The 27,931-nt window shown below is 29.3% G+C and overlaps 1 protein-coding gene across 1 annotated transcript; it reads right to left on the reverse strand.

The window, feature by feature from the left end:
* Positions 1-303: 303 nt before the first annotated feature.
* LOC142320207 (uncharacterized) lies at positions 304-27,887 on the reverse strand. The gene is made up of 11 exons (XM_075357895.1): positions 27,650-27,887; positions 26,611-26,818; positions 17,075-17,280; positions 15,834-15,954; positions 12,636-12,827; positions 8,474-8,736; positions 5,978-6,200; positions 5,310-5,483; positions 3,646-3,799; positions 1,867-1,975; positions 304-419 (listed from the first exon to the last, which is right to left on the reverse strand). The coding sequence occupies exons 1-11, from the start codon at positions 27,720-27,722 to the stop codon at positions 304-306; spliced, it is 1,839 nt and encodes a 612-aa protein (XP_075214010.1). The 5' UTR covers positions 27,723-27,887.
* Positions 27,888-27,931: the final 44 nt, after the last annotated feature.

Below are 27,931 nucleotides of genomic sequence, written 5' to 3' on the forward strand. Positions count from 1 at the left end.
TTAAAATAAAATCCTGTTTATATTTGATTTATCCTCATAGTTTTTTCTGTAATTTGTTAAAAATTTTATCTTAAAAATATATAATAAAGAATGGTTCTGGCAACATATAGGTAAAATATAATTTCTTACAAATTAATGGTTTTTGAATTGAATAGCCTGTGGTTTTACTTAAGTAAACATTTACTGATGTACATTTTTACTGATTTTAATGAATATGAAAAGTAAACTTTATATATTCACAATACTATAAACATAGTATATACTTGGCTAATGACTACAATGAGGTTCTAATAAGTAGACAAATTAATCTTTCAATGATTTATTTAATAATTCTGATAACAAATTAGGTTTTGTAAGATTTAACAAATGCTCTGGGTTGGCATCACCAATACTTGTGCAAAAATAAACTTCATCTGCTCCTTGAAAAGAAATAAATAAAAATTAACATTAAGACTGACTCTCTGATGTCTAGGCAGACCAGAAATCATAGGCAGTGAATAGGCACATAAAATTTAAGACTTGCCCCAGTGTTTTAGTTACAATTACTACTTGCAAATTCACCTGGTCCAGCAGTAGCAGCCCAAGACGAACATTAGGAAATTCAAAGATCCATGAACCACTTATTTCTAACTGGTTTCAACCAGTCTGATACTGCCTCCAACAAAGTGGTGTTAATCCCCAATGGCAAGTTTCCAAATCAAGGTAGCAAGATATTTTAAAAACCTTATCCATAGGCTTCAAATTTGTATTAGATAAGAAACAAGAAACTACTCCATCAATCCAATCAGGCCTCTTTTACATAACATGTACACATGTAACCCTTTTATTTTGACACCTGTATAGGTAAACCAAACAGTCCACCTACAGAATGCACAAACGACTTCAAGTATCTTCAATTCAAAGTACGATAAAAATATAGCTTCCTTATAAATTTGTTTCCTTATAATGCAATAAATCAGATCTATTAATTTATATTATAAATGTATATCTTTTCCTCTTATTTTATAAATGGTATTTACAGCAAATTTCTAATTATGGAACATTAAGAATGAAAATCTATATTTTGTTTCATAGTATAAATTTTACTTTACCCAAGATAATTACTAAAAAATTAATCACCTCTAAAAGACTAATAACTAAAATAATTAGACAATAAATAAATTTAAATTAAAAAATTATTTAATTATTAAATACATTAAATAAAATGAAATTGAAAAATGATTTAATTATTAAAAAATTTAATAACTATTTAAAATTATTTTCCAGAAATAAATTTTTCAGGAAAGCAAAAGAAAGTCATTTTTCACATTTTCTGGTTTAAACAGCAAACACTACCCAGTGGTTTTTTGAACAAGCTAGTAAACCAATTGTTCAACAGGAACAAGCACTTTGCACTAAAAAAAGTCATGATTTTTATATTTTCTGATGATCTCAGAAAAGTATCCATACTTTATGGCCAATGAAGGATTACTTTATTTAAGGAATATTTAACCCAAGTGTACACCACCACAATATTGTACTGGAAGAGAAGATGTGTAAATAATAACAATCAGTATTTAGCTGTTGTTTAGTTGTATAATGCTAAAAAAAAACATAATAAATAAATAGCTTATGCTTAACATTTTTTTATTATTTTCAAGCTGCACCAACCATCCATCAATTATTGTATCCTCAAAATATATGATCCCTTCTTTCTTTCTTTTGATCTTTTAAAAGAAACTAAAGCTAAAAGTACAGTCACTGCTTTTCCAGGTCAAATTCAAACTGGTATAAAGGTTTGGTTAATAGGCTAATTTAATTACTGATTAAATGAATATTTGTTTTATCAATAAGCAAAAATAAACAGAATGTGATAAAATTACTTACCAGCTACACGAGGTAAAAGTCTACAACAAATATGAAATCTTTTTTTCTTCAAATTTCTTATAGCACAGAAAGCATGGAACAATTCTTCAATATTGCTTGAACCTGGAAGCTAAAAATAAAAAATAACTTCTCAAGCAAATTGACTAAGACAAGGCTGCAGCTGTATCAGCTACCAATTAGAAGTGAACAATTTTTTGAAAAATCATCAAATCATCATCTGTTCATAACTGAATCAAAAACACACAAGGTAGGATTTGTCATCAATTGACCTGTTTTGTTCTGTTTTTTGATGAGTTACTGCGATGTGTGTGAATCTAGTACCATTTTTACTTTAACAGTGAAGCGCTGTTCTATATTCTATATCTTCTCTATTCTATATGTCTATATGAATAACAATGCATTTGTTTTTGTTGTTTTGATTGTTCCTCAAGTTGCATATGTATATGTTCTAACTGTCTGTGTATGTGGTTGTAACCATATGTAAATAAGAAATAAGAGTTGTATACTGTATGTGTATATATAGATAACTTCTTAACGGTTCTTTATTTTAGCAGAAAATCACATTATTATACCCTTTTTTTACCCTTCCATTATCACATTTACATGTAATACAAAAAATTTGTTTTTGTCATAGATAAAAAATATGTAAAAAAAGAATTTGCAAAATAATGAAAGGTTTAGTGAAAAAAGGGCATAATATGATTTTCTGCTAAAATAAATTACTGCTACATGAGATTTTTTCCTAGAATTCATAATATAATACTATTGTAATGCATTGCTTTATTTACCAAATGATTTAAAAAGGACTCACAAATTTTTATTTAACTATTTACAGACTATTTTAAGTAATTACAGACTGTTGAGGTCTCATTTCATAGCAAAATAAAAGTTTTTGACTCTTGTAAGGAATGAATTCAGCCACCAGTGCGGTCAACAATATTGTTAATATTTACTGGGTGGAAAGCTGGTTTCACAACTGCAGTCAGTAACTGTAGTTAAATATTATTTTCCTGCAGAGTATGGTAGGAAGTCTCCTAGTAGGCATACAATTTACTCTTGGCACCAAACCTTAATGTATCAACTAGTGCAGAACGTGCTTGTTGTGTGTTTTGGTTTTACGATTTGCAGTTGCCAGCTGCAGTTCAATGTAATTTTCATACAATACAATTTACTCTTTGCATCAAACCTTCTTTGAGACAGGTTGTTCTGTTATACAAAAATCACAAGGACGCTCAAATGTCCCTGGAGCTGCTGTGGAACAACTATGAGAAAAACTGCTTGTAGTCTGAAGAAATCAACCCTGCATATCAAATGAAATGTTGGCATGTATTATGTAAACTGCACTTGAAACCATACATCTAGTTCAACATATAGTGAACACATATAATTGCTGAATATATGTGAAAACTCTCATGAAACTTCGCAGCATATTCCCAGGTCATCAGATTGGCTGTGAAGGTCCAATTGCACGGCCACCTCACTCCCCGGATTTGACCCAGCTAGGTTTTTTCTTGTGGGGTTTTATTAAAGATAGGGTTTATGTCTCACCTTTGTTGACCTAAGACTAACAACTTGCTGGCTACAGTCTCAAGGTAAGATGTATGTCACATTACAAATGCCATATCGAACTAAAGTGAATATTGGGTGATAAACTTGATGTGTTTCTACGAAACAAGACCTCAATCGAATCTCAACCAAAGTTATCTCAATAAATTTTTATATGCTTGTCCTTTTTGAATCACCTAATATAACAGTTTTTATAAATAATAAAGTACTTACATTCAGATCTCTGGGACTGTACAATAAAGGTACTACTTTACTTGCAATGCTTAAATTATGCCAAGTATCATCTGGTATTTCAAGAAGTATTTTTACATGATCATCTTTTAACACTACATTAACTGTAGCTCCTGTATGTCTGTCCACTTGGATTCTGGAATTATTACATAAACATTATTATAATTCTGTCATTTTATATTGATTACAGACAAAAATAATTGATTTTTAATATTGATTAGAAATTCATTTGTATAAAGCCCACCGGACTGATCTAGTGGTTAACTAGTTATCAACATATGAGGTTTTTTAAGTTTAGAATGATGGCAAATCAACATATGAGGTTTTTTAAGTTTAAAATGATGGCAATTATGAGTATTAATGACTCATGAAGCACCATTTTTATTCATAACATTTTTTGAAAATTATTTCATAGATTTCTACCGTTACCATTATTTCTTATCTTAATCACCAATTTTAATATGTTGGGATCTTTTTCTTAAGTTTATAAGTTTCAACATTAATTTTAATCAAAGAACACTTGTCCTAAAATATTTAGTGTGTATTATGTAATATTTATGCAATCCCTTTTGTATTAACCCTGTTTAATTCCTGTTTCCTCCTAAACCTTTCTGCGAATTCTTTTGTTTTTGATAGCATATTTTGAAGTAATTTTAGATTAAACATTAAACAAATAAAACATGTATTATTTAAAAATTTAAATGTATTATAAGTTTAATATGTAAAATTTAAAGGATAATTTTGCTTGGTCAGTATTCTTAATTTTTTTCTAAAATCAGTCTTTCATTATAAAACTAACAACAACCACATAATAAAATGTTTAAAAAGATTATAAAATAATACTGATTTATACAATTTATGTGGAGTTAATAATGTAATGAGTGTGAGGATATTTAAATAGGTTTTCTTATTTCTGTACTTGGGTGGATTAAGTTGATTACATATATATTTTATACTAAAACTTAAATAGTACAGATAAGGAGAAATGAACAACAAATGAAGTTTAAAATCCAAACACTATGCTATTGAAGAAATATAGATAGTTAAAAATACGTGGATTTAACCTTATTAAAATGAAATGTAAAAATGTAATCTTAAAAGTTAGCAAGTAGAGCAAAGGTTAATTACCTTGATAAACTTAAACAAAAACATGTTCTACTCGAGGTTTAGTAATTGACCAGCTCTACTTACATGGATTTTAATTTGAATCAATTATCCCAAATCCTTAATCATAACATTCCTGCATACTAAATTAAGTTAAAATTAAATCGTGTTAGTTATTTAATTATATTATTAATCGTATTTAATATTAAATGAAGTTTTAATATTTAATGCTTTCAGGCAGTTCATTAATAAACAATCAAAATACTTATGGTCCCAGATTCAAAATGTTGTGACTAGTAAAATAAAAGCCAAATGGCATTGAATTTAAAATTGTATTTGTACCAAATACATTTAAAATTGTACCCAAATACCAAAGAAAATTGCAGGAAAAGGCTGCTGATATTCTACATTTGTCTAATGTAGGAGTAGTATGAGCTTATGGGAAATGTGGAAGCTGCATATGGTGTGTTCTGCTCTGTAAAACTAATCAATCTAAGTGATGTCTGTTAGTAAATCTCTTAATAGCAATTAAACTCACTTACAGAGCTGTAGCACTAAATTTTCCTTTCACAGTCATATTTTTACTAGATATATCTTCATACTTTAAAGTTACTTTTGTCAGAGACCACAGATCTAAAATTCCCCAGGATTTTGTACCAGGCTCAATAATTCGAAATGGAAATCCATACTTGGTTGATGAACATGTTACAACTTCTCTAGAAAAAAATATAATAATTTATAATATCGACATAAATGATTTAATTCATCTTATATTATTCAACATGCTATAAGATTAAAAAAAAATAGACTGCAGCTAGAACACAGACAGAATTCATACCTCCCATTATATTGACAACTACACTGCTCAGAATGTAATAATTTCTACGTAGGACAAACAAGATTCAGCTTTTCACAATATACATAAATACTTCAACATTGAACCTACCTTCACAAGTCTCACATACACAAATGTCAACAAAATTAAAAATGTTACACAATAATGGACACCAACTTGAGCATTCAAGATAAGCAACAGTCATTCAAAACCCAATTCAAATGGATTTGAAAACAAAACAAAACTCTAAAGAACTCTAGTTTTTTTGTTACTTTCATGTTATATTAAAGAGTGCTATACTTATTAGAAAATTTCTTCAAAAAACAAACCTTTCTTTTACTGTTAATAAAAGATAACATTCTTTCACTGACTTACTGAATACAAGTAGTATCGCCAATAACTTCGAAGCTTGACAAAGCACAAGAAACAAAATAAGGAATTTGTTTTGCAGATACTCTTTTATGTACAAATTTTGCACACAAAATATTTCCTGGAATAAATAAACTTGAATATTGATGAAATGACCACTTCTTTAAGTACAGAGTAACAGTTTTACCAGATTTTATATCCTTTAAAACAATTACTTTAGTTATTTTATCTGCAAAAAAATTTTTTTTTAATATTAAACAATGTTGTTAATATTGAAATAAAATAAAATTTAATATATGAAATAAACAAGTAAAAAAAAAAATATTACAAATAAATCATTAAGAAGCTTAACTAATATCAGTAGTAACTACTGAATTTATATAATTTCAGTAATTCATCGTAAATTATTATGACTATAAAATAAAATAAAATTTTTAATGCAAAAAGTAAAATCACCACCAAAATATGTTAGAAAAGTAATGAACTTTATATTATACACTTTTTTTATTATCACACGGAAAAGATTAATTATCAAAAAATCGATATAATGTAATCAATTTTAATTTTGCATAATGAAAGAAAAGTTTTTTTGTTTTAACAGTTAAACCAATTACTACAGTTCAGAGCACTGTAACTCTTTTCTCAAATTTCAGTAATATCTAACTTTTCAGATTACAAAAGGTACTTAAATCTCTTGAACCTTTTCTCTGATATTTATGAATAAGTATATTTTACAAAAGTTCATTACTTTTTAACACATTTTGATGATATCAGATATACAAGTATACCTGTTTTTCATTAAGGTCTGTTGTTTTAATTTATTTCTGCATCTAACATATTTGAAAAGCTAATTTTTCAAGAAGATATACAAGAAGATAGAAAAATGCTCTTTTCTGCCGTATCCTTGTGAGCTTCTTCATGGTAAATCCTAAATTTATTCTTTGTATCTCTTCTTCTGAACCTCCTGTGTCACTTAACCTAAGATAAATGAGTGTACCCATGAGTGTATCCAACTCCCCTAACTGACCTGGAGTTGGGTGTATTCTCCTCTTATCAATTATTAAGAATTTAATATCATTAACTAGATTATTGTCAGTATATCAGCAAGTTCATCGTTTTGGCAAGAAGAGTGGTATCTGTCAGCAAATTACAATTATTAATGGTTTTTTCACAAAGTAAGATGCATCCAGCCCAACAAGGGCTTTCTGACAATAAACACATCCCTGCTTACTGACACTCTGAAGAATTTCAATACACCAGTTGTTTTTACAGGTTTTTGCTATACACTCGTAGACATTTCAGTAAAGCTAGCATGTGGGATGGGACACCAAATTCTTCTAATATTTCCCAAATAACAATCAAAAGCTTTCAAACAGACATCAAACTCACATAATTTTTTCAATTATTTGTCTTACTTACATGAAATATAACAATGGTGTGCAGTACAGCACGTCCTAATTTATTCATTCTTGTGCACAGGAATCTGTGAATAAGAATTCATTCTTATGCAAAGAGAGGTGTTCAATCTTCAGGCCATGTATAGTTTCCCACACACTGTTCCAAAGTGAGTGGAGTACATCTATTCCCTCTTGTTCCATCACTTTAAGCATTTCTCTTGATATGGTATCAATACCCAGGAGGCTTGTCTGTCTTAAGATGTTTAATGGCATCCTCAATTTCAATGCATAAGATATGAGGATTGACTGCTCATTTGTTGTATTTGTCTCCTTAATACAGCTATTCACAATATATCTGTTTGAAGAGGCTTGCATCTTGTTGTGGCTGATATTCAATATTGTACACTGATAATGAACTGTAATAATAATGAACTGTAAACAGAACAGTAGTGCCACTGTTTGTTGATGGAAAGTCCAGTATCTTTCTTCATCCTGGGTGACAAGAATACTACTTTTCTTCAAGTTACTCTCTTCAATTAGTTGTATGGAACCAAGGATGTTTTCAGTTTGGCAATCCGTTCCACATTTATGAAACTGATTCCTCCCTTAAGTCCTTGAGTTTTGGCCAGACAAGTTTGCCAAATTCTTGGAGAGATTTTTCATCGCTTAATTTCTTGTTACAATACAATATACCTCTACACATTACTTGCCTCATTCATTCCTCACACCTAGGCCATGATGTTTGAGATCCAACAGACTCTGCTATTCAGATTTAGGAACAAAATTATCACTTCCTAAAAAGTACACTATTATCTGATATACAGATACAAGTATACCAGATAAAATCCAAGTATCAGTCAACTGGGGTGTGATCCCAAAATGTTAAGTTAGTGTATAGTAGATGAAGAATAGATTAATCATCTACTAAATTTTTTAAATTGTAATTAAACTGCATGATTAAACTGAATGTTTCATTACAACTGTCAGTATGTAGTATTATTTTAATTTTAAAAATATTAGAGCTAGGTCTATACAAAAAATAGATACAGGAATTAAAATCATTGGTATAGTTGTAATTATAATATTAATATATTTCAATAATTACCAGGCATAAATATTCCTGAAGAAACAAACTCATCAACTTCTGGTAAAAGTAATGGTTTATCTGTTTTAAAAGTGGTATCCCATGGATTTGTCCATGAAGGTTGATCTGGTATGATATTTTCATTGTAATTGCGAATTTTAGAATTATTTTTAGCACACAATGAACAACCATCTTTATCCTCGGTAGGTACGTGAGTTACTCTAGTTATCTCACCCCATACTGTTATTATTGACTTATTGTCAACCATTAAGGCCTCTGAAATGCTGGAAAAATAATTCTATTGTAAGCATACTGAAACCAACAATAAATTCTATAAAAATAAGATAAAATCAATCTATAATGATTTTATCTTGCATGTTAGTTAGAGCACTTTTTAACCTACTGTTGCTGGCAACAGAGAGTCGTGCTCATCCTGCATGCTTTTTTTGTTATAATTTTTTTCTTACAATCTTAGAAATACGACTGACTATGTACCTTTTTTACTGGATGCTTAGAGATATTAATAACATTATTTCTTAACTTAGCATATTGTTTGTTGATATATTCAGAATCAAATCGGTGAGGGCAGAGCTCAGTAGCTAGTAATTGTGTTATGGAAAAATTCAGTTTTTTCAAGTGTATATTTATGTTACAATACTTTCTAATGTTTTTACGCAAGTTTATTTATAGATATTATATATATTGTTTTTCTTGAAATATGTTATACTTTTATATTTTATTTTATTAGTATAGAAACTAATTTTATTTTGTGTTAGTAAAATTTATCCCTTTGTGCGAAAGTATATCGTTGAAAGATATTGCTTTCTTTTAATTATTTGTAATTTTATTGTTACTATGATGTCCACAAGTGTAGAAAAAATTGTTATGCGGTTAGATGAATCTGATGAAGAGTGTAATTTGAACAATGACAGTGAAGGCAAGATTGATCATCTGGACTCAGAAGTATCAGCATGTTCTGATCATGAAGACGCAGTCACTCAAGTTAAATATGTGCTAGGTAAAGACAGAAATACTAAATGAAACTTGAATTGTCCACCAAAATATGTGTGAACTCGATCAAATAATCTAATTACGAATTTACCTGGAGTAAAAAGGACAACAAAAGATACAAAAACACCACTTAATGCATGACAATTTTTTTTTTTCAGATGATATTTTGCATGAAGTGCAAAATACCTACACAAACCTACACAAAAATGCAGCTCAATTGCAAGCATGAAAGATCAATTTTAGACACTAATATAAATGAAATATGAGTTTTACTGGGGCTTTTATATTTAGCAGGGATGATGAAATCTTCCTACGTGAGTCTTCAAGATCTTTGGGCAGACGATGGAATCGCTCCACAGTATTTCAGAACCACTACATCAAAAAATAAATTTTGCATCTTATTATACATACCGATAGGGATGAAAGAAATAAAACTGATAAAATTAGCATAAATTTGATGAATCTGTAAGACATTGTTCCGAATATTATACTCCTGGAGAGTATTGTACAATTAATGAAATGCATGTGGGGCTGTGATGAAAATATTGTTTTGGGCAGTATATTCCCTCAAAGCCAATTAAGTATGGTATCAAAATCTTTGCATTAGTTGATTCTAGAACATTTTATATATTGATTATGGAAATACACCCTGGAACACAGCCAGGTCAGTACAAAAAAGACAATAGCGCAAACAGTATGGTAAAGCGCCTTATTAAACTTACTGTGAACACTGGATACAATATAACTACAGATAATTGGTTTACACTTTAAGTTTATCAAAAGATCTTCTAAAAATTAAAAAAACTACAGCTGTAGGCACACTGAGAAAAAATAAATATGAAATTTTTCCATTATTGCTAAAAACAAAACAAAGCATTGAAAAGTAGCACGTTTTTGTATGGAGAAAATGATTTACTATCCATCATGCATTACAATGATGCTATAAAGATTTAAAGCCAGAGGAGGATGTTTTAAATCATACAAAAGAAGATGTAGATGTTTAGTACGTATTCTGTTTCATGCATTAGCTGCAGATGGCCACTTACTGTGTTTTTTCTCTTCTAAACAATGCGACAATAAATAATTTTAAGTAATACACAAAAACTTATTTCAAGATTAGAATTCATAAAAATTCTATCCAAAGAAGGAATAAAAATTTTTCTAATAACATGAGTTTCAATAAAAAAAATCAACAATGCAAGTACGAAGACAAGTAAATTTGCTGGAGGAGGAAGAACTACCTACAGTGACCAAAGAAGATCGGCAGAAATGCTGTTACTGCAAAAGTAAAACAAACAGGAAAACAAGAGTTAGGTTTGTAAAATGTCATTCTGCTATTTGCATTTGTAGGGAATATACAGTTACAATCTGCACAAAATGCCATAAAAAGAAGGGATCAGACACCAAACGTGATGATTAGCTAAAATGTTTTCTATTTATAATAATTGAACTATTTTAGCTATATCGGATACATTTTTTCAATTTTCAAAAGTTGATTTCATTCTTTAGTTCTAGGAAACAAATTAGTTACTGGTAAAAACAATTTTTATTATAATTTGTAATTCTTACCCATTATCTTTAATTCTAAACTATTATCTTTTATAGAAACTTATATATTAGTTTTTTCTTGTATAATAAATAAAAATAAGTGTAAGAATAAATTACATGTTATGCAAATATGGTGATAAGTGTATTTAAAATCTCCAGAAGCAACACACAAAAAAAAACAATCGTTTACCTAAGTAAATATACCAGAGCAAATCTCAGAAAGCTGACCATCACCTCTTTTTACAATACTATCTACCAAATACGTTTAAAAAAAGTCTAAAAAATTCTACGTAACTAGTTCCTTTATTTAACTGATGAATGGGTATAACTACCTTAATAATCTATATTTATATAAAAACAGTAACAGAAAAATTAAACTGATTACAATATTTGCACCAACATCAGTTGCTGATACCTATATCAGAATAGTTTCATAAACCAAAAATTTAGTTTCATAAGTTAATTAAATAAATCATAAAATTAAGCTTTTACATCAACTACTCAAATTGTTCACAAACAAACTAAATACAAATTTTATTTCGATGAGTTACAGATTGCACTCTTCAAAACTCTAGGGTTGTTTTTTGATTTCTTCAGTTACAAACATGATTCTTTTATGTCATTATAAAATTGAAGATGGGCACAAGAGCTTCTTAAAAACTTTTTTAAATTTGGATAAATTTATCATTTAAAATAATCTTTTCCAACCATCAAAGATAAATTATAGCACTGTTATTTGTTCATTGGTATAATAACAGCTGCTATTACACCAACAGACAAAACTTAATTCACTTGAAGAAAGCTTAAAGTATAACTATATTACTTTTAACTGGGTTTGTTGTGTAAATTTACACCATATGATTTACATGATATTATCTCAGCCTGAATCAGAGCAGCACCCATACTTCACACATACATCATCATCCACGCAATTAAAATAGTTCAAGAATAATGTCCCATTTCTCTCAATTATAACAGAAAGTGACATAATAATTAGAAACAGTTATCTAGTCAAATTCATCTTTATTCATTTTTACAAGAGAAACTCAATGTCAAAAATAGGTTTCTACTCTGTACACATCTCTTTATTATCTAATTGGCTAAACACAGTCTTAATAACTGCCCCACCAACCAAGATTGTTTCTTCATCAAATTTAGCTCTAAGTGTTGTTCAAAATTCATCTTGAAAGTTGTTTAGATGTTATTGCTTTTACTATATTTTATATAGTAGAAGCAATACAGGGATTGAACAATAAATTTGAGACTAGTATTATCATCTTAATAAAATTCTGTAGATCACCTAAAGTGAATAATGTTAGAACAGTTTCCCTTTGGGCAAGATAAGTATATGCTGTTGACATTTAAGAATCTACGACAGAAGTCATTGCCAAATAAAGATAGTTACATTCTTTATTTTACTTTCATGAAAAATTGAAATACAAAAATTCATTTATCAATCATTCTATAAAATATTACTTCTACTGATACTTCTTCATAAATAAACAACTTTACAGCATAGCCATAAACATAATTAACAATTTGTAATAATAATAAAAAATTAACAATTTGCAATAATAGTAAAAATTAACAATTCGTAAAAATAGTAAACATTAATTTAACTTACCTCTGCCACCAAGCAGAAGGATACTGACAATTAAATAAACTCCTATGTAATGACGCACCAATAGAAATCACTGTATTTCTAGGTAATTCAATTGCTTGAAGTGTAGGCCATAATTCAGGGTGATGTATTACTTCCTTAAAGATGTGTATTCCTCTTAACTTGCCAAGTACAGCTCGTAACGGTTTAGCAGATCTTAAAACATTAAAATTATAAGTAAATACTGCAGAATAATTTTATACACCTAGTTAACTGAAATGTAAAGTTTATCCAACATAACTACATTAACAAACATGATAATTTTATACAGAGTTAATCATACAAAGCCCATGATTTTCTTTATTAATTAATTAGAACAATGTCATCATTCTGATTTGAGATGCAGTAGCAAGGGTTTCTGACCTTTTTTTGCTTGTTATGGACTCCCTGAGTCCATAAGCAAAAAAAGGTTGGAAACCCCCACATACGTTATGTATAACCCTAAATGGAAAATTTATTTGTATGTTAGTAGCTAATTATAAATTCCAATATAATATAAACAATTTTAATTAAAAATTTTGAAAATATAATTGATAAAACTGAAACATACTTTTTACTTGTAATGGCAGAATTAGTAAAAAACAATTAAAAATACTATTTCAAATAACACATAAATTTATTCCTAAGGCTATTTAAACAGGCTCTATTAATGAGATCGTTGTGGCTGATGTTTGATATTAGCATTTTAACATCCTGCTCCAATTTTGTGAAACAAAGATGAACTCTTTTTGCTATATCAAGTCGATTATGATTTTTTTAACTACTGTGTTACATGACTAAAGCCAGATTCCAGAACTTAAAATGATGGGAAAATAATGACAAATACTTTAGCTTTCTTCTATAAGAGTGGATATTTATATTCAATGTCACTATTTTTCCAAATACCTTCCTTTTTTAAATAGACTTTGGACCACTCATCAAACTGCAGTTCAATAATTTCTTCTTATAAATCAATTTCAACATCAGCAATATTTACCAATGGAATCAGCACCCACTCTGGGATGTTCATGTCAAGTAGGTCCTTGAACAAGAATTGCATATCTTCATACATATTTTTTTAATGATTAACAAACACAACACAATCATCTTGTTTTAAATCACTGCTAAATGAAGCAAGGTTTGGAAACTGGGCAAACACAGAATATAAGATATAAGACTGTACAATTTCAGTTTTCCTAGGAATGAATTAACGGCTTCTTTACTATTTATTAAATAACAATTATGTCCTTGTTGGAGCTTATTAAGAGAATTCAGTTTTTAAACACATGAGGTAACATTCATGACAACCAACTGTTTTCCAATGTCCTTTTTTTTAGAAATGAAACAATACTGTTCCATAGGACAACGAACAAAAACAATTTAAACACCTTTAGACAATCATCGCATCTCTGAATGCAGTATAAGATGGTCAAATCCTTCTTTATTTTCATCACAAAATTTGCGAAAGAGATAACCCTGAAGAGCATTAGCCTTTATGATGTTGACAACTTTTATTACAAAAATTAAAGCCTCATGAAGAAATCTACTCAATTTCTTCACCACCAGATGTTGGTGGTGAATCAAGCAATGTATACAAAATACTTTTGGCAATGCATTTTTTAAATGAGTTATAAATCCTCTGTACCTACCGACCATGGAAGAAGTGCCATCAGTAGCCCAAGCCATTAAATTTTCAATTGGAATACCTTTTTTTAGAGAAAATAAGACTGGCCTTCCTTAAATATTGTTTTATCTTTAATATCTGTTTTGAAGAATTTTGCAAAAAGCATTTCCTCTCTTGATTGATTTTCTTACATACGTCAATAAAAGTCCATCATCGAACCCATATGCTTTATTGTCCATAGAGTTAATTGATCGAAAGCATTGCAAACTGTTTCACTTGTAATCAAGCAATAAGTTTCATCAGTGTGTCTGGATATTGTGTAATTACTCAAAGGAAGGTTATTGGTAATTTCACATGCATTTTTGTTTAAAATTGTTGAAATTACAACTGCCATTGAAGGCAAGATGACAGTTCCACCAATGTTTTGTGACTTTCCAGATGTTGCTGTTATTTTACTGATTTCATATAATGCTAATAATTACTTGGCTTCAGGCTATCATAAGATAGCACAGTCATACATATACAACATATTGATTTTGTTACATTCTCTGGTGATTCAATAAAACCATATTCAAATACTGTTTTTTCTTTACATGATCCATGGGTAATATAAAAACAACAATATTATTAACCTCAAATATTTATATACTTTATAATAGCTACATGAGTATAGAGAACAAATTTATTCAAATAGATTATATTACTTTATGCTGTTTCAGATACCAATAATTTGGTCTAGGAGACTAAAAAAAACTAATGCTATATCAAATGGCTAAGTACATGGAACGTCATGCTCAGCTGAGTTTTGTTTTGAGGTGGATATAGGACATTTTCAGCCCTTGAAGTACAGGTAAGTAATCTCCCAAAAATACTGTTCATTTCAAAACTAATTAAACATTTGTAGCATCATTATTATAATTAAAATAAGCACATAAAGGAATATGAGTTTTATATCAGTTACTATCCTATAGGTTTTTTTTTATATAAAATAAATTCCTTAATTCATGTATTTACTGCTATAAAGTTACGTGACTTTATGATAATAAAGTTCAAGAATATTTTTATAACTACTCAAATTACACGAATTAATAATTTTTCAAACTATTAATTCTGCATTTGCAGGGGAATATTTCTAACAAGGTATAATTTATTTCTTGTAATACTATTTAAATAGTTCAATAAAATGAATATTTATAAAAAGACTGCAAAAAGATTTTTTGACTCAGAATACATTAAGAAATAATCATGGGTAGAAAGTTATCATAACCTACCTCAAAAAACTGCATCATCCTGTCAAATTTTATTTCAAAAGTATGTAATTGTTTTCCATACCAAGTTTTTCTATGATGAACTGTAATAATTCTAAAAATAATTACCCCACAACAAAAAAAGAAATTATAACTGCTTATTTTTTCAGATGAATTTTTAATTTAAGTTTGGATTAAAATCATGAAAAAATAAATAACTGAGTAATTTTTAAGCAATTCACAAAATTAATGTATTTTAGAAATAAAATAATAAAAGTTAAAAAATACAAATTATAACAGAAATATACACACATTTTAAAATAATCTTGAGATTCTGTCATGTGAAGAATATATTCCCTATTAGGTATTAATAAATCATTCCAGAAAACTTGTGACTCCTTTAACACAAACCACAAATATTTTGAATCACAACCTGTTAAAAATAAAGATTTTATTGATATAATAAAGAAAAATATAATACTTTTAATTAATATTATTTTTTGTCTATAAGGTATCATCTATAAGCTATCTATAAGGTAAACACACTCTTCAAATAAAATCAGTAAAAAATAAGTTACATGTCAACTTTAACAATTAAAGTACACAACTAACTGAACAAATATCATTCAGTGAGGGTATAATGTGATTGTAATCTTTTTTTTCTCATAAATATTTTAACAGCTTTTTTGTGATTCATTCTGTAATAATTTTCAGCAACATAACAAAAGAATTAAATTGCAAAAGTATTTAAATTAACTAATTTATGCCTTACTTTAAACATCAAAAGATACAATACTAAAAACTTAAAAGACATACACTAAAATGTCACTCCCTGTAAACTGTACTTAATAAGTTAATTTACAGGCAAAGTATTGATATGGTTACATGCCACTCCTGAAAATGGCATAAAAAATTGTACCAGAATAAAAATCTCATCAAACATAGAATTTTTAAAACTTTCCATAAAGGAAAATCTTCCAGAAACAATTTAGTTATGAAGTGTATGACCAGCAGAAAATTACTCACCATAATTCCTTCAATGGGTAGAAATTAGGAGTGGAAGTACATTTGACACCTGCTCTTAATAAAAGTAAAAATAAGTAAGTATTGTATAACTTAATTTTTTATTAATTAAAGAGAAAAAATTAAATACAGTAAAATTAGACCAGCTGGGCTGGTCTAGTACATAACTCGATGTAAATCAGTTGTTTTCAAGCTGATTTTCAAAGTCAAAAGGTTCTGAGGTTTTACTAGGATTCTAGTAAAAGTTAGTTGTTTTTATACGGATCTGAATACTAGGCAGTGGACACCAATGTACTTTGGTAGTTGGGATTCATTTTACCACATGTCTCAGGAATGATCAGCCTGGATCTGTAGAAGACTACACCTCATTTACATGTCATACATATCATCCTCATTGGTCTGTGGAGGTGTTTGCTTATTGTTTGTAAATTGAACAGATTGCAAGACTCTTAACAAAGGGAAAAATACAGTAAAATTAAAATAAAGTAAATTTTATATTGTATAACATTTACAGTAATCATAAAAAGTACCTTTATCTGCTAACAAAACTAAAACCAAACAAAATACACAATGTTTTAGAATAACTGGTGGAGTCACATGAACAATTAAAATTAATTGCTTCCAGTGCATTGGTATTATTTCAAAAGACTCAGGTTTCAATCTTTTTAATAAGTGAATTTCATTAGGTGTAAATTGTAGATAAACATAAATTTCCTCTTCATTTTGTTTCTTGTAACTGTAAAAAAAAAAACAACTTTCAAATGAAAACTACCAATTAACAATAACTACAGTTATAAAAAAAAGAAGACAGAATGCTACATAGCACAGACTAAAAAATTTGTGCAGAAATCCCTTATTTTATTTTATGCCCAATTTTGTAAAGCTAGAAAATTTTTCTAACAAAAACAAAAATAAGTATATTACTTTTCTGTAGCAAAGCTATAGAATGTTTTAACGTAAACATTAAGTACTTCAAAAAATAAGAAAGTTAAAAAAATTAAAACAATAGTACTTGGAAATAAAAAAAATCAATGGTTACATTATTTCTCATCTCACTTCTCCTACCAGTTTAATGTTGATTATAAATAAATGTGCTTGCTTTATCTTTGGCACTTAAGTTTACAGTAACTTTAAAAAATAATCTTTAATGTTAATTTTGACCACTAATGTTTAATAAGCAAATGGCTTAAAAACGGTTTTTTTACAAGATGTATTTCAAGACAAATGATGTATACTACCTGACAAAGTTGAGAGAAAACACTACCGATGTTGAATATAACATTTTAAATAAAAAAGAGATTGTTGCTAATGTTAAAAAATAAAGACACATTTATTCAAGAAACTACATGTGCAAGTTTTCCCTGGATAACAAACCAAACAGAGAAATAGATTAAATCTTTAGGACCATACAAGAGAAAAAATAACTGAATTGATAAGTTAGTAATATTACAATGCTCACTGTTCAAATAGCAATAACAATGGAAAAGAACTTTTTTCAGCAAAAGAAAAAATACTTTTTCAACAAAAAATAAAAACTGGTTAATTACAAAAAAAAGGAAAGTAAATATTATAAAATTTACGAGCAAGGGTTTTTTCTTTTATTTTATTGTGATCATTTACTCGTACATTCAGTTTAGTGTTATTTCTAATCTGTTAATATTTTTGTAATTTCTTTAACAGAATTTTAAATTCTTTAGTTTAGAAAAACCATGTAACTTACTAATGTCCTAATAATTTAGTATAAAAATAGTTATGATATTATGTTTAATAATTCATGTTTTCTGTCATTAATTAGCTATATTACAAAAACAATTTTTCAAATGTACACATTTACATTCATGGATTTTGTAATTGCCATTTCATCAACCCATGCATGGCTATGAAAGTATTAATTATGAAATTTTTCATTTAGCAAGTAAACCTACTGATACAAAAACTTGGTCCATTAACATTAACAGTAAATACCTATTTCATTGTTTGTTCCATATTAGAAATTTAACAAAATGGCCCATTTCTGAAATTTTTAAAAATTAAATCATTATGGGCCACTCACAAATACTAATTTGGATGAAAAAATCTAATATTTATCAACACTCAAATTCATACTTAAGTTTGGGTGTATTACAAATATTTTTTTTTTAATGGTTACAACACCAACTATGTAAATTATTAATATTTTTAATTTTATTAATAGAAAACTTTGAGACTAATACATAACATCAGATGAAAAACTACACCTACTGTAGTCATCAGAACTCTTTAGGAGGATATGACAAACTAGCAATGAAATAATTATTAAAAATACAAACAACATGGAAAGAAATATTGATAAAAATAAACAAAAAAAGTAAATTAAGCTGTATTTTGTTGTATATGCTGACAGTCTTTTGCAAAATCTGCAGTACTGCAACGTTTGGTTTCCATCATCTAGTTCATCCTTTAAATGTTCAGGTAATTTTTAATCTGTGACAAAATGCATTTAACTGAAGCAACCTAACAAAATATAGTTAACTACCTACGCCAGCCTCTATGGTGCAAATGGTAGCATCTCGGTCTTTCATCTGGAAAGACCAGGTCCCGGATTTGAATCTGAGGAGGTCCCGGGTTTGAATCCCAGACAGGCAATGCATTTTCTTCACAAACTACAAAAATTGTCATTCATCTCATCCTCTGAAACAATACCTCACGGTGGTCCCAGAGGTTAAAAGAAAACCTATCTTCACTCGTAGTCAGACAATAATGGTATGTCACTCTCAGTGTTACCTTTGTCACGCATATGATGTCACTCTTGGAACAAAGAGAGAAGCTTGCTGTTCATTTCATTATTGTACATTTTGCTCATTACTGTTCAAGATACAAATACAGAATAAAACTGTAAATCTGACTAATTGCAGAACAAATTATAATATAATATTATTGATTAAAAATACCCTAAAATCATTAGTATTTAATGGTAAAAGAGATTAAAAAACACATCAAAACCATTGTCTATTAATAGATATAACAAGTACACATATTTAAATTTAATACATAATTTTGTACTTTCATTTTTGAATTTATTTATAAAATGACCATCATTTTAAAACTTTAAAGTCTCTAATACATGAATTTATATGAATCATTAGTACTTTGAATGTATAAACTTCCACATTTTTTTTTAAAAACTTTTCTTAAATGTTCTGAGAACTTATATTTCTGTTAAAATGTTACAACCTTTTTTAAGTGCATCCTTACTAAAAAGTTAATAAATTCATAGACTAGAAACTTTCAGTTTTGAACAAATTATCAGCAACTTATCATTATGAAAAGTCATCCATCATAATAGTTGCATGACATACTTCATCATTCAAATACACAAGTCCTTCTGATAAAAACCATAATCAGATGTTTGTTGTAAAAGCAATACGCTACACACCCAGCTACATATTTCAAGCTATCTTTATTTATACTATCTCTAAATTATTATTTTTCAAGTACTGAATAAATCGTCAAGATATGGAGCGATTTGGAATTTACAAGATCCATTTGGGGACAATCACACTCAGAATAAAACTGTAATAAACAGTACTGTATTAACTGTATAAACTGTATTAACATCTGTAATAACAACTGTATTTAACATAACTGTAATAAACATCTTTTGTTCTTCATGTACTGCAATAATATTTTCTACATTTTTAAAAAAATATAAACATTTTACGAATCCTTATTTGTTAAGAGTTAATTACGTAAGTTTCATTGCAATTTTCTTCAGTATTTTTATTTTAGGTGAGCACAGTAGCTGAATATTTACAGAGTACACACTGATTTCATGACAAGAGCACTGGAAATGATCATTTGTTAATAAAAAATGATGAAAAAAAAAATTTGTTAAATGAAAAATAACTTTCTAGTACAACTTGATATAGATGTTATGTCAAAAAGTACCCTGCCCCAAACTCATTTTTTAAATAATTACACAATCCATTTAAAGATTTATTATTTAGAATAGTTCCTCCTGAACTATTCAGGAATAGTTTCCTTCTATCAATCCTGCATGTTCAACACTGTAAGTTTACTAACAATCATGGTAGAAATTAATTTAGTTGTATTAGTTAAAAAAGCAATCTGATTATTTCTGCCTACTAGCATGACTTTGCAGTTTTGTTTTTGAATTAATATTAAAGTTAAATGTGTCACACCAATCGCTGATTAATTTTACTAATTGTGAAGTTTATTTCCACTAGTATTTTGCATAAACCTTTGCTTGCCGCAATAGTCAATAATTTTTAAACCAGAAATGAAAAATAGTTATTCGGCTAATTGCACTTTCTGTCTTTCTGAACCTTTCACATTTAATTTACTAAATTTGTCTGAAAATTATGCACTTTTTCCTTGATGCTAATAACAAAATTTCAAAACATTTTTTATTGATAAATTTACCTCCAATATAAAAACCCCGACCTGTTAATGTGGTTGTGGATCAACTAACACCGTAAGAGCCAATACAGCAATATAATGAGGCATCAGAAACTATAACTTTCTATTTATAGGATGATACAGGAGACATTCAATAATTAAAGAGACAAATTGATATAGAAATGAAACAATTTGTAGGAAAATTTTTGTACTTTCATGACTCTAGGTTAGCATCACTGGGTTGAGCTGAGAACAACTGATTGATGAAAATTGTTTTGTTTATAACCTCAACATTGCATTTAACAATGGCATATCCACTTGAAGTTTCCACATTAGTTACACAACGTTCAGCGATTCATTTTTTGCTTTCTGAAGGTGAAAAACTGGCTAAAATCTTTTCTCAAATGATTTTACAGTATAGTGAAAGTTGTATGAATTGCAGAATTTTTATAAGTGGGTAGAACAGTCCAAAAACGGTTGAACCTGAGTGACTGACAAGCAATGTCTTGGCCAGCCAGTTGAAGTGTCAACTCCTTCGCTTGAATCCTGCATTGACGACATTATTCATGAAGACCAACATATTATAGTTGAACATATAGCAAAAACAGTTGCAGTAAGTGTTGGCACAGTTCATAACATAATCAGTAACAAGCTCAAGTACAGCAAAACAAGTGCAAGGTGGGTCCAGAAAGAGTGCAACAACACAATGAAACAAGACTCAAAGAATGTAGACTTGAAAGAACGCTATGAAAGGGAAGGTAACCCTTTTCTAAACAAGATTTTAACATGTGATGAAACTTTGGTTCACCATTTTGAACCAGGGTCCAAAAGACAAAGCATGGAATGGAAGCACACCAACTCACCTGTCCGAAAGAAATTCAGAATGCAAGTATCTGCTGGAAAAGTTATGTTGACCATCTTTTGGGATGCCCAAGGTGTCATCTTTTGTGATTATTTGGAAAATCAGTGAACAATAAACAGTGTCCACTACTCAGACATGCTGATGAAAAAAGTAAAGCCAGCAATGAGAGAAAAACATCTGGATCTCAAAGAAAAGGTGTGATATTGCTACTCAACAGCCCAGCTGACCCAAGAAACCAATGGAAAAATGGGTTGGGAGATACTACCACATGCTCCATACTGTCCAGATTTGGCTCCTTCGGATTTTCATTTGTTTGGTCCACTCAAGCAGGCATTACATGGAAAAAAAGTTCAGCAACAATGTGGTCAAAGAATCTGTGGGAAAGTGGCTCAAACAACAAGACAAAGACTTCTTTGCAGCAGGTATAAAAAAACTAGTTTATCGTTGGGATAAGTGTACTACTGTCAGTGGTGATTATGTTGAGAAGTAGTAATAGTCTCATTTTATAAAAAACTGTGATAGGATACTACTACTACTACTACTTGATAGGATAAATGTGGATGTAGTAAGAATTAGTGAAGTTCGGTGGGAAGAGGAAGGCGACTTTTGGTCAGGTGACTTTAGAGTAATAACCTCAGCGTCAAATAATGGGCACGCAGGAGTAGGTTTCGTGATGAACAAGAAGATAGGGAGGAGAGTGGAGTATTTCAAGATGCATAGCGATAGAATCATTGTAATAAGGATAAAATCAAAACCTAAACCGACAACGATTGTTAACGTCTATATGCCTACAAGCGCCCATGATGATGATGAGGTAGAGTGTGTATACGAAGAGATTGATGAAGCAATTAAACACATAAAAGGAGATGAAAATATAATAATATTTGGAGATTGGAATGCAAGCATTGGAAAAGGCAAGGAAGGAAATATAGTGGGTGAATACGGGCTGGGCAAAAGGAATGAAAGAGGGGACTGACTTATAGAGTTTTGCACAAAGTATAATTTAGTAATTGCCAACACCCAATTTAAAAATCATAATAGAAGAACACTTAGAAAAAGCCAGGCGATACTACAAGGTATCAGATAGATTATATCATGGTTAAGCAAAGATTTAGAAATCAACTCGTTGACTGCAAAACTTACCCTGGAGCAGACATTGATAGCGATCATAATTTGGTGATAATGAAATGTAGATTGGGGTCTAAAAACCTGAAGAAAAGGTGTCAGATGAATCTGTGGAATTTAGAGAAGCTTGAGGAAGAGGAGGTAAAGAAGATTTTTGAGGAGGACATCGCAAGAGGTCTGAGTAAAAAAGATAAGGTAGAAAATGTAGAAGAAGAATGGGAGAATGTTAAAAAGGAAATTCTTAAATCAGCAGAAGCAAACTTAGGCGGAATAAAGAGAACTGGTAGAAAACCTTGGTTTTCAAACGATATATTGCAGCTGATGGATGAACGTAGAAAATATAAGAATGATAGTGATGAAGAAAGTAAAAGGAACTATCGGCAATTAAGAAATGCTATAAACAGGAAGTGCAAACTGGCGAAAGAAGAGTGGATTAAAGAAAAGTGTTCAGAAGTGGAAAGAGAAATGAACATTGGTAAAGTAGACGGAGCATACAGGAAAGTTAAGGAAAATTTTGAGGTACATAAATTAAAATCTAATAATGTGTTAAACAAAGATGGTACACCAATATATAATATGAAAGGTAAAGTCGATAGATGGGTGGAATATATTGAAGAGTTATACAGAGGAAATGAATTAGAAAATGGTGTTATAGAGAAAGAAGAGGAAGTTGAGGAGGATGAAATGGGAGAAACAATACTAGATCTGAATTTAAGAGAGCATTAAAAGATTTAAATGGCATAAAGGCTCCTGGAATAGACGGAATACCTGTAGAATTACTGCGCAGTGCAGATGAGGAAGCGATTGATAGATTATACAAACCGGTGTGTAATATTTATGAAAAAGGGGAATTTCCGTCAGACTTCAAAAAAAGTGTTATAGTCATGATACCAAAGAAAGCAGGGGCATATAAATGTGAAGAATACAGAACAATTAGTTTAACTAGTCATGCATCAAAAATCTTAACTAGAATTCTATACAGAAGAATTGAGAGGAGAGTGGAAGAAGTGTTAGGAGAAGACCAATTTGGTTTCACGAAAAGTATAGGGACAAGGGAAGCAATTTTAGGCCTCAGATTAATAGTAGAAGGAAGATTAAAGAAAAACAAACCAACATACTTGGCGTTTATAGACCTAGAAAAGGCATTCGATAACGTAGACTGGAATAAAATATTCAGAATTTAAAAAAAATTAGGGTTCAAATACAGAGATAGAAGAACAATTGCTAACATGTACAGGAACCAAACAGCAACAGTAACAATTGAAGAACATAAAAAAGAAGCCATAATAAGAAAGGGAGTCCGACAAGGATGTTCCCTATCTGCGTTACTTTTTAATCTTTACATGGAACTAGCAGTTAATGATGTTAAAGAACAATTTAGATTCGGAGTAACAGTACAAGGTGAAAAGATAATTATGCTATGATTTGCTGATGATATAGTAATTCTAGCTGAGAGTAAAAAGGATTTAGAAGAAACAATAAACGGCATAGATGAAGTCCTACGCAAGAACTATCGCATGAAAATAAACAAGAACAAAACAAAAGTAATGAAATGTAGTAGAAATAACAAAGATGGATGACTAAATGTGTAAATAGGAGGAGAAAAGATTATGGAGGTAGAAGAATTTTGTTATTTGGGAAGTAGAATTATTAAAGATGGACGAAGCAGGAGCAATATAAAATGCCGAATAGCAGAAGCTAAATGAGCCTTCAGTAAGAAATATAATTTGTTTACATCAAAAATTAATTTAAATGTCAGGAAAAGATTTTTGAAAGTGTATGTTTGGAGTGTCGCTTTATATGGAAGTGAAACTTGGACAATCGGAGTATCTGAGAAGAAAAGATTAGAAGCTTTTGAAATGTGGTGCTATAGGAGAATGTTAAAAATCAGAAGGGTGGATAAAGTGATAAATGAAGAGGTATTGCGACAAATAGATGAAGAAAGAAGCATTTGGAAAAATATAGTTAAAAGAAGAGACAGACTTATAGGCTACATACTAAGGCATCCTGGAATAGTCGCTTTAATATTGGAAGGACAGGTAGAAGGGAAAAATTGTGTAGGCAGGCCACATTTGGAATATGTAAAACAAATTGTTAGGGATGTAGGATGTAGAGGGGATGAAATGACTAGCACTAGATAGGGAATCTTGGAGCGCTGCATCAAACCAGTCAAATGACTGAAGACAAAAAAAAAACAAGTTGTCTCTTTAATTACTGAATGTCCCTCATAAAACAAAAACATTATTTTTCATAACCAGTATTTAACTGAGATTACAGTGACCACATTATTAATAATAACTACACTGAAAATAAATTCTTTAACAACAATTTTGTTCATAGACTTGACAGTCATTATACAGGCTGCTTTCACTGGTTCTCAAATCTGCTTTCAAGTCCTCAAATTATAACAGTTTTTTACAAGATTTATGAGGATTTTTTTTGTTGTTTTTTGTGATATTTATTTTGTTTGAAATACTAATATCATTGAAAATTAAAACAATCAAGACCTCCAAATTACTTCATTGTGATGATTTAATTTTTAATTAAAAGCAAGATATTGTTTAAAATGCCAGAATGTAAATTTAAAAAGATACCAAAGCACAAAGGGTTGAAAAAGCTGGTAATAGATAGCTTTTACCTCAATCTATAAGCTCTTAGACTTTTAACACTCCTTAAAGAGACTGCTACAACAACTTCCTCTACTGAAAATGAATAATTTTTTTGAGATTTATTAGCATTTTTAATTGGCTTTGAGTAAACATTTTTACTTAATATCATTAATATTTTTGTCCCTTCTTCTAATCATCTTGGTTAGTCTAGTTAGATAATCATGATGTCTCACAACAGCTGATGATTACAATTTTATACAATCTGCTTTAAGGTTACATCTATTTTTGTTGTATAATTCAGTGGCTAATGAAATTTATGTACTGATTTTTTAATTAAACTTATTTACTTTGTAACAAGCAGTAGTCTACTGTTGTAAATTTTCTTCCTGTGGGAAGCTAGAATATTTCATTTCTATACCTTTGATGTTTCTGAAGTAGTTTGTACGACTGAAAATACAGTCCTGCATTTTAAAAACTTCAATTTTAAAACATGTTAAAAATTAAGTACACTTAAATTTAATCATACACTTTTACAAAACATGCCAAACTGCATCAAAAAATATTCCCAACACTTTTAAATAAATGAACACCATGAATAAACAGAGTTATCCTACCACCACAGAACTATATTTTCTACTTAGAACAGTGGCACACAAACTTCTCCTTTGCAATATCTGACATAACATTATCATCTGACACCATGCTACATCTACAACTGCACCAAACAACATATGAAGTATTAGAAAAATTGTGGGTGTAGGTCATATAAACTTGCTAAAAATGCTCGAGTAATTAGAGCCAGTTACACCCATGGAATGTTTTGGGGGGGATTAATGTAGAGAATTTCCTGTTCAATGATTGGACTATTAGTTTAACAGATAAAGTAAAGCATCTAAATTTCCTAATATAAATTTATAATTCCAATGAAAATGTAGTATTATGGAAGAAAAATCAACTAATAAGAAATAATAATGCAAAACCAGAACAAATTTAGACCATTGTGCATTGTAAATTTACATGCAGACCTTAAAACTTAGTGATATTAAAATATTACATCAGTTATTAGGAATACCTTTCTACAATAATATAACCTTTAATTATCTGTATTAGGCAGCCATGTAAATCAATAAGTTTACTTAAATGACTGGCCCTGTCAACAATAATACAGGATAATTTATAAGAAGAATCATGTAGGACAAAACTCCAGTATGGACCACCTCTTAGTTGTAAATGTCCAGAAATATTGCACTCTTCTTCACGCTGTGCTAGTATTGCATCATCTGTAAGCATAGTTATTTAAAGTAAATACATTGTTAACTAAAATAAGTGTTCAATATCTCAACACTAAGAAAAATTATATAAAATATATAAAAATAAGCAGTGAATTTTTCTATACAAAATAACACCAACCAAAAGATTTCTAAGATTAATTACCAGAAACTATCAATCCATAGTTTTACTTTCAATTTAAAAATTGTTAACTTATAAAAGGTGTTTTCAAATATAAAAAGGCTTAATTTCCAGTATAAAGGTTAATCCTCTAATATAGTTTACTGTCAAGTATTAAAAAATATTTCAACTATTTTGGTGCTGTTCTATTCTAAAGATGTCTTAGACTGTACTTATAATAAAACATCATTACTTTTTTGTAATATATCACATCAATAAGTAATGAAAAATAAAACACAAAAAATGTCTTGAATTTTTTTTTCTGTGTGAACATGTACTTTTATTTACTCACAAAAAGCACATTTCAACACTCTGAATATTATAAAACAAACATACTACACTAATACAATATATGACAAAGTTAAAATTGTTAACACATTTACTGAAGAGGTCAATACATATTTTTCTTACTTAAAAAACTGCCAGCAATAACTCCAGTTGGAACCACAGTGTGAAACAAGTGCTAGTAGATATTTTTTTTTTACTATCCTTTTTTAACCACACCAGGTCAACCAGTAACAGGTGCTAGTATCCCTAAAAACGTTGAAGGTGTTTTGATTACAAAAAATAAAGTCTCAAACTAAAATGTTGTTTAGTTTATCAAAAATAAATTTTAACTTAGCACATTAATAACTGTGTAACTACTTCTTTAATGTACTTACGCCTACTAGAACTTCGTTTTTTATGTCTTTTAATGTGTTTATCAATTATCTGCTTCAAACATGATCTACTCATTGTAAAATTGCTTTGCTTTAGAAGTCATTCGCTTACTTAAAATAAAAAAGGCGCATTTCCAATTGAATAGAAATAGAAAAGTTTGTATTATAATTGCAATAATTCAAAAAAATAAATAGGTAATGGACCTATTAATAATATAACACATTCCACTATACTGCTTGGTTATACGATTATCAATGAACGTGGATCTTTCCCGCCATACATAA

Source organism: Lycorma delicatula, chromosome 2, assembly GCF_047948215.1.
Source record: "Lycorma delicatula isolate Av1 chromosome 2, ASM4794821v1, whole genome shotgun sequence".
In the NCBI taxonomy this organism is placed as follows: Eukaryota; Metazoa; Arthropoda; class Insecta; order Hemiptera; family Fulgoridae; genus Lycorma; species Lycorma delicatula.